The sequence below is a fragment of the Heloderma suspectum genome, chromosome 5 (genome assembly GCF_057233095.1).
Source record: "Heloderma suspectum isolate Gila_16-S chromosome 5, 16-S_ref, whole genome shotgun sequence".
Classification (NCBI taxonomy): domain Eukaryota; kingdom Metazoa; phylum Chordata; class Lepidosauria; order Squamata; family Helodermatidae; genus Heloderma; species Heloderma suspectum.
This window is the reverse complement of record NC_139462.1, coordinates 153,086,132-153,104,289: the sequence shown is the minus strand read 5'-3', so window position 1 is coordinate 153,104,289 and position 18,158 is coordinate 153,086,132. Positions and strand designations below refer to the sequence as shown.

General features: G+C 40.7%; 1 protein-coding gene across 1 annotated transcript in view; it reads left to right on the top strand.

The window, feature by feature from the left end:
* Positions 1 to 15,557: 15,557 nt before the first annotated feature.
* The window catches only part of POU6F2 (POU class 6 homeobox 2), a 475,368-nt gene continuing 472,767 nt past the window's right edge, over positions 15,558 to 18,158 (top strand). The window contains exon 1 of the mRNA XM_084860397.1: positions 15,558 to 15,745. Coding sequence (XP_084716523.1) covers positions 15,641 to 15,745 — 105 coding nt within the window. The 5' untranslated portion in view covers positions 15,558 to 15,640. The remainder of the gene's footprint in view (positions 15,746 to 18,158) is intronic.

Genomic DNA, 18,158 nt, shown 5'->3' with positions numbered 1-18,158 from the left:
CAAAGTTCCATCTTCTATGCTCTTTAACATCTATATGAAGCTGCCGGCACAGGTCATCATGGAATTTGGAGTGAAACAGACACCCTGCTCTATTTGTCCTTGTCATTTGAGTTAGAAGAGGCCATGCAGGTGCTGAAGGAGTGTCTGAACTCAATAATCCACTGGATGATGGCCAATAAGCTTCAGTTGAATCCCATCAAGATGGAAGATCTGAAGCACGTGGTGCTTGTTTCTGGGAATTTGGTGTGCAGCCTGTTCTAGATGGGGATCACACTTCCTCTTAAAGAGCAGGTACGTAGCTTTGGGATATTCCTGGATCCACCCTTGTTACTGAAGGCCCAGGTAGCCTCAATGGCTCATAGGGCCTTTTACCAGTTTTGGCTGATTCACAAACTATGACCATTCCTGGGGAGTAGTAGAACAGTTTTATTGTTTAGCTATAAGTGATAAGAACACCAAAACACATTTGAATTTGTGAAACAAATTAGCTCTCAGGTTCCTAGCCAGCAGCCCAAATAAGGAAACATGCTAGGTAACATATTTTTCATTATCAAATAGCAGGAGACATACAGATTCACTAGATGTGAAAAAAGAAATTCTTCCTAATCCTAAACTTGGACAGATATTTTTCATGCGGATGTTTGTAAAGAGGACATTGAACAATATCCTCAACCACAGTTTTGCAAAAGGAACCATTGTAGTGTTCCAGTGTTCATGTCTTATAGCAGCCCTCTAAAAAGGAAGACGATATAACATTAAATCTTAATTCCATAAAAGCATTCCTATACGAAGCTAAAGCAATAAAGTCCAATTAATTGGCTCTGTGATGGTCCAACTTAGTACACAGGTACAATCTGAGAATCTGGAAGAATAGTTAATGTATCAGTACTGAGTCTTTTTCAAACACAAAATGACTTCACTGAGCATTAGACTTCGACTAGATTCAGTTGACAATTAAAGCCTCTTAACAAAGGTCTGTAATACAGTTACTCTTGCTTGAAAGTTCAGAGAAGAACCATAAGCTTTACAAATGAAGTATGAAGATGGCAAAGGTTACATTCCGTTATGAAAATGTAAACACCAAACTTGTATTTTTGCCCAGACAGAAGGCCACTCCACTTCTTCATGGACATGAGCATCAGGAGTACCAACAAGTAAAGCCAATACTTCCTTTTAAAAAAGAATCTTGGAGCTTCTCCAGCTCCTGGACTAATGATCACCTAAAGCTCCAAAGCTTTGCAATGTATAGTATAGAAGAGACAACCTTCGTCAAAAAGATCATTCCTGCGTAGGGATAGTCTTGCCATGGTGGTCTACACTCTGGTAACCTCCTGATTGGCCTATTATAATGTGTGGTCCATGGGATTGCCCTTGAAGACAACCTGAAAGCTTCAATTACTGGAGATGCAACTTATAGAAGGTTAGCAGATGCAACCAGATGGGATCATATTAAACTGATTCTAAGGGGGCTGCACTGGTTATCTATTTGCTTCCATGCTCATTTCAAGGTGTGGGTGATTACCTTTAAAGCTCTGAATGGCTTGAGAGCAAAATACCTGAAGGAACACTTCCCAATACCAGCCTGCCCATGTTTGTTGATCTGCAGGGCAGGGTCTCAAGGTGCCTTCTACTCATTGTATGACAACTAGGGAAAGAACCTTTTGTGTTGCGGTGCCTCCTTCTGTGGAACACCCTCATCACAGAGGTCTGACTGGTGCAGACCTGGCAACCATTTTCTGTTTGCCTGGGCATTTGAAGTTGGTCAGTCTGTCCTACTACATTTTCACTTACTTTTAATGCAGTTTTATGATTTTATTTTATTACTGTCATTTCCTTTTTGTGGTGGTATGACCACTTTTCTTTGTATTTATTGTTCACTGACCTGATATGTTTTGATATAGGGTGGTTTATAAATATTCTAATCAATAAAATACATAATAATAAATAAGAAGGCAAAACAGTAAATGTATATCATTACCCACACTGAGCCTTAGCACTGATATAAAACAGCACAAAATGTAAAGGCAGGAATATGATAAATACCTTAAGTGGAGAGAGTTTCAGCTTTAACTTATGCATTTTAAAGTTTTAAAAATGTTGTGTTATGCAAATACCATTATTATTATTATTATTATTATTATTATTATTGATGATGATAACAATACAATAACGCTTATTATTAAGCCCCTATTTATTTATTTATTTATTTATTTATTTATTGCATTTATATCCTGCCTTTTTTCCTCCAAGGAACTCAAGGCAGCGTACATGATCCTCCTCCTTCCTCCATTTTATTCTCACAACAACAACCCTGTGATAAAAACAACAACACAGGGCCCCAATTGCAGGCTTACAATCTAATTAAAGCACAAAAACAAAGAAGAGAAAAGCTGGGAGGGAGGAAAAGAATACAGTCACTATTCAACAGAGGGGATGGAGAATCTATTCTCTAAAATTCAGAAGCCTCTTTAAAAGGTGCCAGCAAGAAGGGCTGGTGTTTTGTTCACAAGCAGAAAAGGAAAACATCTCAGAGGAAGATGTTAGCCTCAAATTAATTTCTGTCAGATTTGATTGAAAAACTCACACATATCTGCCCTTTGGAGGTTTGTGACCTGACTCTCTCTGAATGCGATTTGATAATCAAATAGAAAGTCCTATGATACACTATATCAATTTCACAGAAGAGAGAAAATAGTAACAAAACTGTATAACAACAGTAAAATGAGGATAAGGGGATTTTGGCAATGATAAGGTTATATATGTCAATCTCTTCTTACTTACAAGTAGGCATTTGGGTTGAGAAATCATTTTAAAGTGCTGTTTGTTGCCTGAAAAAGTGGACTTCTGTGCAATAAAATGTGGAACAAAAATAGTTCAACCAGTTCAAATGTATGTAGTCCTTTCCCAAATTACAAAACATGCTGCTAATCAAGTATGATTTCTCTAACTTTACAGGGGGAAAGTGTGTGTGCGTGCTTGCGTGCGTGGGGGGGGTGGGGAGAACAGCATCATTTTGTGGCTTTACCTTCATGTTTGTGTGTGTGTATTTTTGGTTTCTCAAACCTTGTTAGAGTATGATTCAGATTCTCTGAGAATCTGAATTTGAGCCAAAGAACAAACGTTACAAACCTAGATCAATTCACTCCTACACGTTATTTTTCCCAAACAGCCATAGCTGTGAAAGCAGAATAGAAGCCACAATTGCTACAATATCTCACCAGTATCAGCAAGGGCACGATTGAGTGAACCATGTCTCCTGACATACTGCCATGTATTGCACTGTTTATTGGGGAAAAACAAGCCAGTGCTTGGTTTCCTGGTCCAGGCAAAAGATGGGGAAAACAGGTGGGGATGGGTCAAATATTCCCAGCAATATCTTGCACATTTTAGGGATCCCTGTCTCACCTCTCCATATATTCTTGGCTTTATAAACCTTTGGTTTAAGAGAAGAGTTAAGGTGCTTACAAATTCACTGATGCACTAAAAACATGGAAATTTTAAGCAAAGGCACTCAGGCTTAACTTTCATGCCATGTAAACAGTAAACACATTCAGCAGTCACACTTACTGTGCTTGCTTACAACTTAGCCTCCCACAACTTTCTCTTGTTTACTCCGCCCTCTGAAGGTTGGGGGAACACAGAAGCTATATCTATGTTTAATCTTTCTCTCCCTTCCTATGACACAACTATACAGGCATTCCCTCTCCCTGCCTGCCCCCCCCCAGACAGGCAAACCCCCAGGCATTCTCAGTTTATTCCCCCTTCCCAATACACAGGCATTCCCTCTCTGTCCCTCCCTTCCTCCACATAGACAAATACACAGAGTCCAGACTGTTGGAGGCAAATCTCAAATGGAACACTGCAGGGCTCGATCCTAGGCCCTGTGCTGTTCAACAGTTTTATAAAGGACCTGGATGAGGGTTTAGAGGAATTGCTTATCTGCAGATGACACAAAGTTGGGAGGGATAACCAATACCATAAAAGGCAGAGTCAAGATTCAAAAAAAATCTCAACAGGTTGGAGTACTTGGGGTAAAACTGAACAAGATGAAATTCGATGGAAATAACTTTAACATATTGCATTTAGGTAACTCCCCAAAATCAAAGGCATGAGTATAGGATAGGGGAGATCTGGTCTGGCAGCAGTATGTGTGAAAAGGATCTAGGAGTCTTAGTGGATCACAAGCTGACTATGAGCCAGCAGTGTGATGCAGCTGCTAAAAAAGCTAATGCAATCTTAGACTGCATCAACAGAAGCAATAGTTCTGCTCTATTCTGTGCTAATCAGGCTGCATTTGGAGTACTATATCTAGTTCTGGGCACCGCATTTTAAGGATTTTAACAAAATCGAGTATGTTCGGAGAAGAGCAACCAGGATGGTGAGGGGTCTGGAAACCAAGTACTATGAGGAACGGTTGAAAGACCTGGGTATGTTTAGCCTGGAGAATAGAAGATTAAGAAAAGGCATGATAGTGGTTTTCAGATATGTGAAAGGCTGTCATACAGACAGTGGAGCAGGCTTGTTTTCGGTTGCTCCAGAGGGCAGGGTTAGAGCCAATGGGTAGAAACTGCAAGGAAGCACATGCTGGCCCAACATCAGGAGAAACTTCCTAACAGTGAGAGCTGTTTGACAGTGGAATAGACTGCCTCAGGAAGTGGTGGGCTGTCCTTCACAGAGGCTGGACAGCTATCTTTCAGGACTGCTCTAGCAGCAGATCCTGCACTGAGCAAGGAGTTGGACAAGATTACTTCCAAGGTACCCTTCAGCTCTATGATTGAACTACTCTGCATATATCCTATAAAACACTGATATAGCACCGACCCAAGCGTCAGTGTTCCCCCAACATGGCCAGGATTGGGACTGACCACGTGTCATTCCCTGTCTTAACGGTTGAGTTAAATGGTAACTTTAGAACTGAATATTTTTATGAGCATCCAATGGATTTTCACCAGCTACTTGCAAGTTCACCAGCCCAGGAAGCGCAAGATACTTGCAAAGCACACACAATGTGTTGGATCCAGCCAAGTTTAAGAAGTTTTACATCCCATTGGTTTCCGTGGGAATACTTACTATATGCCTAACACCCTTTTCATGTGCATATTTACTCAGAAATAAACTCCACAGAGTTCACTGGGATTCACTCTGCAACCTTAATCGCTCCCATTGAAATCAGTGGGACCTATGCATGTAAATAACATATTAGGTACAGCCCAGCTGTTTGGGTTGTACCTAATATGTTATACTACTCACATGCAGCATATTCCCCACTCCCACTTTTGGTTGTAGTCTCTTCATAGTTATATGAACTGGGTGGTCCTATAGTGCCCATTATGTATTGTACTCTGGTGCCTGCCAACATGCTTTAGATAAGCGAAAAAGGTATAGCATGGCGTCATCACATTTTGTAGCCCTTCAGAAGTTTATTTGATGTGGATGCCACTATGTGGCGACACTGAAAGTCATAATACAAGGTGGGGATTCATTTGAATCCATTGTTAGCTTTATAGTTACTTGTACTATGGATAAAGAATCTTATGTTTGTGGCTGGAAGAAGCCCAAACACCTAATTACCTAAGCCCTCCAAAATTTGACATGGATCCTTTACAATTTGACATTTTCTCTGCCTTGCACAACACTAGCTCTTGATGTTAGGGTATTGCATCCCTGAATAAGGGTCAAACCATGCAATACATTAAATACATAGCATACAGCTGATCCTCTTTTTCTTACCCTGAAGTTAGTGCACAGCCCCCAATATGGATTGGGACCAAGCCCTTGATGTGGATCAGGACCACCAAACTTGGGTTTAAACCTTCCCCCACCACATTTTCAGCTCCCCCCCGTGCCCCCCCCCCCCGGTGCAGTGGCTAAAAGAAAAAAGTCTCTATTGGCATTAATGGAGTATTTTTATTTTTTTAGCCTCCATATAGGGCAGCTAGGGTAGCAAATTTGGGGAACCAAGTGGCTGGGAGAAAAGGTTTAAATGTTCCCTACCGAACACCACACATAGTGGTTCCAGTCTGGATCAGGGCCCCACATTCTTATAGAGTAAGAAAGAGGGAGGATCATATTTAATGTATCTTGTAATTTTGTTGTTGTTAGAAGTTTGTTTCTAATTTTTCCAGGGGGGGGGGTTAACAAGAAATTTAATTACAATTCTCCAATTTCTCCACCCAACCACATTCCTTCCCCTCCCAGTTCTATATTCTGCAGTTTTATGTTTTTGTTTGGTATACTGGCTTCTTGTGGACATAAGAAAAATGTGGCTTGACAGGAGTTGTTCATTTAGGCTGCCATCCTCCTGTACACACTTAGCTGAGAGTAAATCTTACTGAATTCAGTCAGACTTACTCCTGCCTTTTGTCTGAGGTTTTGTATTGTAATGTTATCTGTATTTTTTTCTTTCTGTCACACTTTTTCAGCTGATATACCAGTTCTACCACTATAGGCGTGTTAAGAGAACCTTCATCATTCAAGACCAATCAAGGCAAATGAGCAAAAACTGAAAGCCACAAGCAATTTGTAGCATTTCACTGCTGCATTAATGCTGCTAATTGTAATTGACAGAGTAATTAAAACTTAAAGATATCCCAGCAAAGCTGCTTGCATAAGTGCAATTGCGCTATGAAAGTGGCAGATTACACATTCTGTGTAACAGGATTAAATTGGTTCTCTGCTTTTTGTCTCACTGAAGCAGCTGTCCTGATTATCTGCATCCTATTAACTTTGCTTCAATTGCATCCAGATGAATTAAGAGTATTTCCCCTTATTTTATTTAACTGTTTCTGAAAAGATGAGTCTTCTCAAGGGCCCATCCGCGGTGCAGTTGGATTGGCATTAAATGCAACCATTTGGGCAGCAACCAGTGCCAAGCAAACAGGGCTTGTACCGCAGATATAATGTGTTGGTGAGCTCCCCTATCTGCCTCATGGACCTGCCATGGATTTTAATTCAGAATTGAAAGTTTCAGGCTATGCATAGAATCCAACTAAAGTCCTACTTAAAGTAGACCCATTGAAATGAATGGAACTTAAGTTAGTCATGACTAACTGAAGTTACATTCATTTTGATTAGTCTACTCTAAGTAGGACTTTAGCTGGATTCTACCCCAAGTATTGCCTTGCCTTAGATCTATTATTCTTATCATGTCTGAAGGCCAAAACAAACATTAATTTAAATCCATATCTACCTGCGATGTCTTTTCTTTTTTTTAAGTGAAAGGACCTTGATCCAGATTGGGACCTTTGTGTGTGGGGTAGCAAGCTTCTAAGATCTGGATCAGGTTCTCTGTGACTTCTCTAGAGTAAAAATGGCAGGGGGTGTGGAGAGATAGCTGCTAGATACAGATTTAACACAATGTCTGTTTTGCCCCTGACCTAGAACCCCACAAAACTTTTTTACCCCACTCCATAACCAGAGCTGCAATAGATATTGCATTTTGTACTTGGCTACAGATATAAAATAAGTGCCAAAATAAGGAACGCAAATGGCGGCGGCCATGGCCACCGCCATTTGCATACGCGCGTGTTTTTTTTTTTAGAGTCAGCCGTGATAGGCTACGTAAACATTTACGTAGCCTATCACAGTGTTTTTTAAAAATCTAGCCGTGATAGGCTACGTAAATCTTTACATAGCCTATCACGTTTTTGTTTTTTTTTAAACCCTGGAAATCGTGGCGGCGGCAGGCGGTTGGAAGACCGGCCGCCGCCGCACTGCCGCCACCAGGAAGATCCGCCCCAGGTAAGTCCCGTCCTGGGGGTGGGTGGGGGGTTGGGCCGTTCCGCCACCGATTTCGGGAGGCCGAATGCTCTGGCATTTGGCCTCCCCGCGATCCATGGTGGAACTTTCGTACATCCCTAGCTACAGATTACCACAGAGATTACTGCACAATGACAAACAGGACGCTCATGCACACTCCTCAGCCACCTCACAAGTAAGGCAAGCACAGGAACCCCAGACCCAATCCAAGAAAATTTCTCCGAAATTTCCCCTCCTCTGAATTTCTTTTCGAAAGCAATTTCTTTTCCATCAAATTGAATGAGAATGGTTGAAAAAAAAATGTGGGAGAAATGTTTAGCACAGCACTAGTAGAGTTGCCTCTCGTAAGGCTTAGTTACCGGCAGGAAGAGCTTTATGCTAAAACATGCTGGTATTTTTGGAATTGTTGGCCTTCTCCCTTTTGTCCTTGCCCCCACCCTTTTACCTTCAGCCCTGCCCATCGTTGGAATGTGGCCCCTGAGAACGGAATTCAGCCCTCAGGGTAAAAATGATTCCGCACCCCTGATGTGGGCAATGGCCTTCCCTGTTGCTCATCCCCAGCTGATATTCAGAGGTAAGACTTTTGTAATACAGTATTTATACAGGCTTCAATAAAGCAAAGGTCACCCCTTAAAATACAAATAACAGTAGGCATGACCTTTAATAACTTCATAGATAGATTTGACCACAACAGCTGCTTACATCCATAGTTGTATGGCCAATACAACTTGTGACCCACCAAGCTGAAGGCAGCTTACCAGCCATATAATATTTATTTATGTATTTATTTATTTATTTTATTTACAGTATTTATATACCGCTCCACCTCAAAGATTTCGGAGCAGTGAACAAGAAGATAAAAGAATAAAACCCCATAATTAAAACAATTATTATTATTATTTTTAAGAACAGATGCTGAACTTAATAAACCGTGGCTGGTCACTCAGGGAAGGCGTCTTGAAATGACAATGTCTTCAGGAGGCACTGAAAGCATCACAACGTTGGCGCCTGCCTGACTTCCAAATAATTGGACATATCAGGGGCTTGACAACTCCCCTGTTTCCATAGTCCTATGCTAAGCAGGCAGGAGAAAATAGTTGCATTGAGTCTATGGTGATGTGGTTTAGCCTGTGGGTCACAGCTCTGCAAGCCTTGTTGTTCAGTATACAAATACATGGCTACAAGGCTGGCTACTGGTGTGAGGGACCCTTTGGAAAAATGCCCAATCCATTTGGCCCGCTCCTTCCAGGGTAGGGCTCCCTAAGGTTCACTGGGGTCTTACCTTACAGGGCATTGGGCTTTTAATTTGTTCTTTAAACTGAAAAGGATCAACAGAGGGCACCTTTGGCAGCACCATCCTAGTGGCTCCTGTTTCATTACTTCATTTAAAGCATTTTTACCCCCCTATTCTTCAGTTTGCATAAGGTCAATAAAAACAAGACAGACCCTGCCCACAGGCTTGCCATCTAAGATATCCCAAAGGAAAAATGGTCAGGAGGGAAGAGGAAAACAAGCAATCCCTAGCACCAATACTTGGGCCAGTTCACATGGTCACTGCAAGGGAAATAACTCGCAGTGGCTTATTTACCCTGCCGCACGTGCTGGTTGCATGCTGGCTGGATTTCCCTAATTGCCCTCGCTGGCATGGTTTGCTATATTGTCTGAACCTGGACAGCATGGCTTGTTTGGGGAGCAGGCAGCAACCCGCAAATAACCCAATAACAGCTTATAGGTTATTTGAGGGTTGGTGCCCCCTGAAACAAGCCATGCTGCCCGAGTTCGGATGACATGGCAAGTTGTGCCAGCGAGGGTAATTAGGGAAATCTGGCCAGCATGCACGGCAGGGTTAACAAGTCACCATGGCTTGTTAACCGCAACATGATCATGCAAACTCTGTGGCTCTGATCATATGGCGTATGGATGGGATGTTCCCACATCAGTATCATAAGGTCATATCGCTTAAGATGTATGGAGAAAACTCTATACTACACACACTTCCTTTTGTTTGGGTTGATGATTACTATAGTTCTTGCACAGATACTTTGAAATGACATCTATTGGGAGGCATCAATATGTAAGATAAAATATATGCAATTTGAGATTAAGGAAATAAATGTGAAACTCTCCCCATAATTATATATAAATCAAGTAACCAGAGGTGGTATACTGTTAATTCTTGGGACAATGTTTTCTGTGATTATACTAGTCATGACATCAAAGCAGTTGCTGTAGGGAACAAATCTGAGGTGTTTCTTACATTAGCTGAGATATTTAGATCCTTTGGTATTAGCCCAATTATTATGATTATTTCTGTTATACTTTATTAGTGCTGCCTACCATGCAGATGTTAAAGGAACTCTTCCAGAGAAAAATATAGCATGAGATATGAACAAGATCAGAGATAAACATACACTCTCTCTTGCAAAAGAAAACTCAACCATTAATTAAAAAGAAGTTAGATACAACATTTGTTGCATATTGAATAACTTGCTCCTTATTTACCACATAAAGTGTAAACCTTTGGCCTCTGAGGTAATCATCTCCTGGCTTAGCTAGCTCTAAAAAAAACCTGAATATGAATGCCAGAAAACAACTGGGCAGGACTTGGCATACAGAATCCTGCTTTGAGTTTACTGCATATCATCTTTATCTTCAAAAATGTAAAGTTCATGCCATATACATTTAACCTACTAGCACCAGTGAGGAAAGGGCTGACATTCTGAGAATAGTACAGCCTGTTCTGACACAGATGTGCCTCCAAATCTCTGCAGAAAAAAGGAAAAATAGTCCCCCTAGTGTACTGTTGCTGTAAGAAGCAAGAGCCAAGAGCACATCTGTTTTGATTCACCAAGGACTACACCGGCTGCTTCCATAAGAAGTTATAAGGTAGCATTTCAGTAGTGGCTCAAACAGGTTTCAGGGAAACTAGGCAACCACTCCATCAGTTTGTCTAAAGGTTGGCTGCTTCCCTTTCAAAAGGTGTTAAGAGGCGCCACAGAGAAAACAAACACACACGTAAATTGCATCCAAAAATGTTTACGATTTCCAGAAAATGCTCCCATTTAATCACCTGTTCATTTCTTTAACCTCAACATGCTGTCAAAGTGAACAGGGAAAATAAGTGCATTTTCACAACAAAGGCTTGATAGGTAAACTTTATTATAATTTTCATCCCATCCCACCTGGTTGGCAGGTTAAAACCACACATCAGGGGTGCAGAACCTCAGGTTGGGGCCAAATTCCCCCCAACACCAATTGGTAGTTTCTTGGCTTTTGTGCAGTTTTATTCCCATTCTAAAATGTTGAAATTCCTCCCCTAAGGCTTAGCTACTGGCAGTAAGAGCTTTAAGCTAAAATATTATTGTATTTTTCATCTCATTCCTCCCCACCACTGGAATGCAGCCCCTCAAAGCTTCTCTGAAATAGAACTCAGCCCTTGGGCTGAAAGAGATTCTGCACCCCTGCCATACATATAATAACTAAACCTAGAAAACATAAAGATGAAAGAAACCGTAGTGAAGTTAAAAAGAGACAATTAAAACCTGTCTATCACTATATTCATTGTGGCAATGTGTTTTTGTCAAGTCATCTGACATAGTGGGCTTTAGCTTATGACACTGCAGAGTTTTTTATTTTCCAAGTTGCCATGAGGCTTAATGCTTTCCAGAGCTCCTGAAATATACTCAGGGTGAATTCAGATGATACCTGAAGAATATTCATATGCATGTTCTCCAACAACTTCCATGACCAATAGTGTGTTGTTGGGTAATACAACAGACTTGGTAGCGGCACCCACCCACTGGAACACTCCCCCGTGTGGTTCAAGAGGCAGAAACAGTGGTGAGCTTTTAATACTTCTTGAAAACGCATTTGTTCACTCAGGCTTTCTCTCATATGTAATCAGTCATGACACTACTCTGTTTTACTGCGTTGTTGTAATCCTTTAAAGGTATTTGTTGCTTTTTACTGTTTTGATATTGGTTGTTATATTGTATTGTATGTGTTTTCATGTAAAAATGCTTGGAAATCCTGGGATATCAAGTGTAGGGATGTCGTGGGAGTCCGGGAAGGGGGTGGAGCCTGGCGGATATCCCCCCGCTTGACCCCCGGACTCCAGTCCATGGACCTCTGCGCTTGCCTGACTTGGTGCACACCGAGTTGGGCAAGCACATGGCCACCCAATCCTTCACTGAGCTGCCATTTTACCTAAAAATGGTGGCTCGGCCATTTTTGTAAATGCCCACGTGCATAAATGGTAGCCATAAAGTGGCAATTTACACAAAACTACAGGCTTAAATGGATCATTTACGCCTGTAATTTTGCATAAATGGCCTCTTATGGCTGTCATTTGTGCACATGGGCATTTATGAAAAAAGGGGTGAGCTGCCATTTCTACACAAAATGGTGGCTTGGCAAGGGATCAGGCAGCTGTGCGCTGCTCACCAGGCACCCGCGGACCACCCGGTGGCTCACTGCACACAGCGAATGGGGGTAGCCAGCCAGTGGGAGTCCGGTGAGCAGTGTGTGACCCGGATTAGAGTGAGTTTGCTGCTCCTATACTACCCTAGTTAAGTGGTATAGGAGCAGCTTAAATTAATAAATGAATACACAACTGACTTCTTCATGCCTTAGTCACATTGGCCACTTTATTCATGAAGGCAGTAATGGAGATGGCCATCAAGACACACTTCCACATCAGAATGGCTCCATGTAGCAGTCCTAACATAAGTGGCCACTTGTATTGTATTGTATTCTATAAGTGGCCTTGAAAACATTATTTAAAAACCTATTAATATATAAAAAAATTAAAAGGTGGATCAGTTCTATCAGTGCATGGATTCTTTCTATGCAGTAGTGATGATCCATGCGGTCAGTGGCTTTCCAGCCATTACAGCCATCACATGAAGCTACCACATGGAAGTATTTCTCAGTAGTCACACATTATAGGATACATTTCAAAGCTATCCCAGTAGAAGGCAGATTGTGATCATCAAATCATCAGTAATAATAAATAATAAGACCAATCCACCACAGTATACTGTGTAGATGTACTAGTGAGATTTATTTATTTATTTATTTTAATTTCTATACTGCCCAATAGCCGAAGCTCTCTGGGTGGTTCACAAAATTAAAACCAAAAAGCACAAAGTAAAACAATATAAAATATAAAAGCATTAAAACCACAATATAACAATATAACCAGAATAAAACCTAGTATCAATGCAGAGATTTAAAATACAGATTTAAAACAGCAAAGCTAAAAAACTAGAAAGCTAAAATGCCTGGGAAAATAAAAAGGTCTTCACCTGGCGCTGGAAGGAATACAATGTACAGTAGGTGCCAGGCGAACCTCACTAGGAAACTCCTTCCACAGCCAGGGTGCCACAGCAGAAAAGGCCCTCCTCCTAGTAGCCACCTGCCTCACTTCCTTTGGCAGGGGCTCATGGAGAAGGACACTGGGGATGTTCTTAAGGTCCAGGCAGTCACATATGGGAGGAGGCAATCCTTCAGATAACCTGGCCTCAAGCCGATAAGGGCTTTAAATGTTAATACCAGCACTTTGAATTGGGCCTGGAAATGGACTGGCAGCCAGTGCAGCTGGAAAAGTACTGGCATAATATGAGCTCATTGGCCAGTCCATGTTAACAATCTTGCTGCCCTATGTTGGACTAGCTGAAGTTTCCGGACCGTTTTCAAAGGCAACCCTACGTATAACGCATTGCAGTAATCCAGATGAGAAGTTGTCAGAGCATGGATGACTGTAGCTAGGCTATCCCTGGCCAGATAAGGGCATAGTTGGTATACCAGCCTAAGCTGGTATAGTGGGGATCTGTAAGGAAATGTGGCCAATAAGATATGCTGTAGCAAAGTGGGTGGTAAGATGGCTGAATATCAGTCCCTTATTTCCGCTGGCTTTGCCCTGCCTTCATTTCCCTTCTCCACTTTCTCCAGTTTTCCTTTCTTCAAACCCCTGCTTCCTTCTTCCCTCCTTCTCTTGGCCCCTCGGTTTCAACCTGCTGCCTCTTCTGCCTGCTTCCCTTATGTCTTCTGTCCTCTACCCCCTTTCTCTTTGGGTGCTTCCAGATGGAGTGCTGCTAGCGCTACAAATGAGAAGGCATGGGTGTCTTTTTTTCCTTAACGGATTTTCTGCAGAAAAAAAAAAAGATGGAAGAACTGGTGTGAAAACATAGGAGGGTTACGTGTGGAAGATGATGACATCTAGACCCCCTCCAACATTCTGTGAATGATGCAGGGAAAAGGTGCAATAAAAGGCTCATCTGGAAGCACATTTGTTCTCTGTTCTTTTCCTAGACCCCTATGTGGTATTGCCCTACTTTCCCTTAATCCTGTTTTCTCCATACCACCTTTCTTATGCTTCCCATTTTCTCTGATCACCTTCCTTCACATCTGCATGTCTCTGTTCACTATGTCTGTCCTCTCCAGCCACTATCTCTTTTCACTCACCCTTTTGGTCCCATTCAGCTATTGAGAACAGTCATGTTTCCATACACTTTCCTAAAGCCTTATTGAGTGCATCCAGCTACTCACTATAGTTTCCTGGATTGTGGCAGTTATCTCCTGTTACCTCATAAAATTTACATCTTCCTCTGTTTTCTTGATGTTGTTGCTCTTGTAAACAAATCTCACATTCCCCGAGATGTCCAGATCATGATATCCCCCTCCGCCACTGCTTTTTACCGATTTTTCTACAATGGCCATGTTCATATTGGAAAACACACACACACACACACACACACGTACGCACGACTTGTGTCAATTGGCTATCCTGATCTTCTGCCTAATATATTAACTGGTGTACAGTTAATTAGCTAAACAGCTGTATTGCCAGATTATTGTATTCATCCTCATGTGCCTAAAATGCTACAGTGTTACATTAATATCACCAGGGCCATCAGCAATCACAGGCAATAATTTATCAGCAATCAATACTCTGAAATGTTGCTCAGTGTGGCACTTGAGGTTTGAAGACAGATGCACGATACATTTTGACAAAAAAAAAAAAGTCTTAGATATTTGTGGACATTTTAACTTGGAAAAGAGAAAATATGAAACAAACTCCTTCCATTAAAGAGGGAGAAATGGTAATGTTTGCCATCATAATAACAACAATTTATGTCAGTTCAGTGGAGCAGCGAATTAACCAAAACTCCACAAACCTTCAAAATGGAAAGCATGCTGCAAGCAGGATTTACATAGTTTGAATATTTTATACTTCAAGTGCTCATCGCAGTTCAGACAGGAAATGTTTGTCACTGGAAGGTGTAATACAATGCACATGTTAAACTTTTAGTTAACTCTTAACAGTTTTGAGCTTCCCACTCACCCACTGTGAATGCCTAAATTCTGTAAGTTTATCTCTCATGTTTTTATAATTTTGCATGCACGTATACTCAAAAGAGTGCAGTTGGTCTTTTAGGAAACAAAGACACCTAACAGAAGAGAATGAGAAAACCAAAGAAGTGTGATGCAAAAAGAAAAAAGAAAAGAAACAGCAGCAACAGGAAGGAAAGGGTTACCTTTCTGACCACGGCATGTGTACCCTTTCCTGGGAAAGTTTACGCTTTTTAAATAAAGCCTCAAACTTGTTAGGTTTACAGAATCTTGAGGGTGGAGACTACAGCAAGCATTTTGTCTTGGATGAATAGCTGCTTGTTTCACCCTGTTTCTTTGGTATCGAGTATTTGTCAATGTCTTTTCATATCTGCAGAAAATTCATATGTTATATGGAAGTATATGTACGTGTACCAGATAATGCTGAAGGTCACGTGACTGTTTCATCCTGTTTGGTGGAGCAGCTTGACTTTTTCTCTCTCCCCCCTTGCTTTTGGTGATGGTTGAGAGTGCAGAAGTTGATTGACAGATGCATGCCAGAACCCCCCATTCTCTTTTTCAAAGACTTCATATGATGGATTGCGATCTTGCAGCTCAGCTGGACACAGGGACCATGCAAGCTGTAATTGGTCAGGTATGGAGTCAGCCATTTCTCAACTCCCCTTTTATTCCCCCACCCCCACAAGAGTCTAACCATATGATTCACATAATTCATCTTTACAGTTCCATCTTTCTGTCCCTAGCTTCACCTACCAGCAACTGTGGAGCAGAAAGTGGGGGGGAAAGGCAACAAAAGGCCACATTCATCTGGGCAGGGGATAACTGGTTAAAAATGTCATTCTATTTCTTTAAAATCCTATTTATAATTTTTAGCCTGAGTGAAATGTATATACTCATCTGTTGTTGTGTTAGGGGCTCAAATACATGCAAGTAGAACAAGTGAAGTGTAAAAAAAAAGTGATTGTAATGTTTACATAGGGAGTTGTGGTTTCTGTTTCCTGCATTCTTTGTGGATGGACTGTATTCTTTTGCTATGTAGCATGTGGATTTTTCTTTTTCCTATCCCAGATAATGTGTGATTTCAGCTGGGTAAATGTAGGAGCCCTTGGTGGTGCTGCAGAGGGGCAGCTTGCAAATTAAACACACTGCCACAATCTGAAAGGTCCAGGTGGTCTGCTCGTGTTTCCTAATGCAATCCAGCATAACAGCTCTAATAAACAGCTCTGTTTAGTTCTCCCTTCACTGTATCCAGGGAGGTGAAACTGGTCTGGGGCTGCTGTGATGAAATGCCAGAAGGACATCTCTCAGAGGCCTCACAAGCTGCTTTTTAGAGCTTTTGCATTTTGCCGTCTTTGTCTTCCAAATGGGTCAGTGTGAGTCCTTCTCTTGATGTTTCATTTGGTTTTGTTATTTTCTGAGAAGGCTGCATAGTCTCTGTGTATCAGTGTTTTTGTACATGGTGTTACGCTTGGTGTTGCTTTACCAGATGATTAAAAAAAACCATTTTCTTTTCATTTGGCTCCAAATTATAACCTAAAGTGATAAGAGAGACCTGCTGCAGAGGGGAGAGTTTGCAACAGGAGTAGAAAAAGGGAGATGGGCTGGGGGTGTTCTTTACATTTGCCAACAAAATTTTAAGTGCTCAACACTTGCTTATTAACTACTGCTTAGGTGTTGCTGAAAGATAAAGACATTTATGAATTCTTAAAAGTTTGTATTTCGCATGTTTCAAAGACACCAAGGTTTACGTGATGCTACTGTATTTATGTTTCCTAAATAGTAATATAAATGTGAAAGAAAATAGGCATCTTTTAGTGTGTGTGCGCGTGCATTTTAACTTGTTACAATGAAACACAGAAGTCTCACAGAGCACATGGTTTATTAATATCAACATCTTCGGTAATGCATTTGAGATGCAGAATGTCAGATATGTAGTATCATGTTTACCACATCATATATATATATATATATATATACATATACATACACACACACACACGCACCATTTCTGTACATGATGATGACTAGGTTTAGTTACCTGGCATCTCATTATCAAAGAGTGCATATATTAAAGCAGTATGAAAATATTAAAGATTGTAATGTATTCTTTTGTTAAAACTTGTCCAGCAAAGAGTATCTACATGTAATAATTATTAAAACAACTGCATAATTCTTGATTACATATTTACATATGCAGCTTTTATTAAAATGTGAGGAGGAATGTTCAAACACTAGTGATATTTGTGAGATTGTCTTTAATACAACTTTTCCCTTAGGATATAAAAACAAGTTTAAAGTAGCAGGTGTAAACCATGACTGAAATGTAAAACTGTGACTCATCTTATTACTTGTCATGCAACTTAATATGTAACAGATATACCTGTTCAAACTATTTTTCCGTTTATATTTGTACACAATGCACATGTGTACATAAACATAAACTTGTAAGCATGCACATAAGTAGTTCAAGAGCAGCACTTCAGTTATTTCAGTCTTTTAAAAAAAAATATGCTAATGAATTCAAACAGTAAATAAAGTTAACAGTTTACTGCCGGTGTACAGATTTTGGTCTCCCCTTGGCGTTATGTGGAAAAAAATGTTACTAGCATTTAAAGGCGTAAAACTCCTAAAAAGCAACTGCCATATTTTAGTCAGTTTGATGAAAATAACATTAATTTCCCCGGCAATTACACTTACCCAGATAATATCAGGAGTGAATGACTTTTGAACACGGATCACATTCTGTAATACATGTATCAAAATGAAACAGGCACATATTTAACTACTGAAAATCAAACTCCACAGATTTTACATCTGTCTATTTTTACCAAGTGCTTCTTTCACAGATCAAAAATTTATCTGACAAAAAAGTTCATTCTAAAAATTTGCACATACACTTGTCACTATCAAACTTTTAAAAAATAAGTGTTATCTTTAAAGCTGTGTACCAGTGACTTAATATATCTGGGTGCACAACAATTAGGTTTCTACTTTGTAATCAGCTGTCTGAATAACTGCCAGATTGCAAGATCTGAACAGACACAATC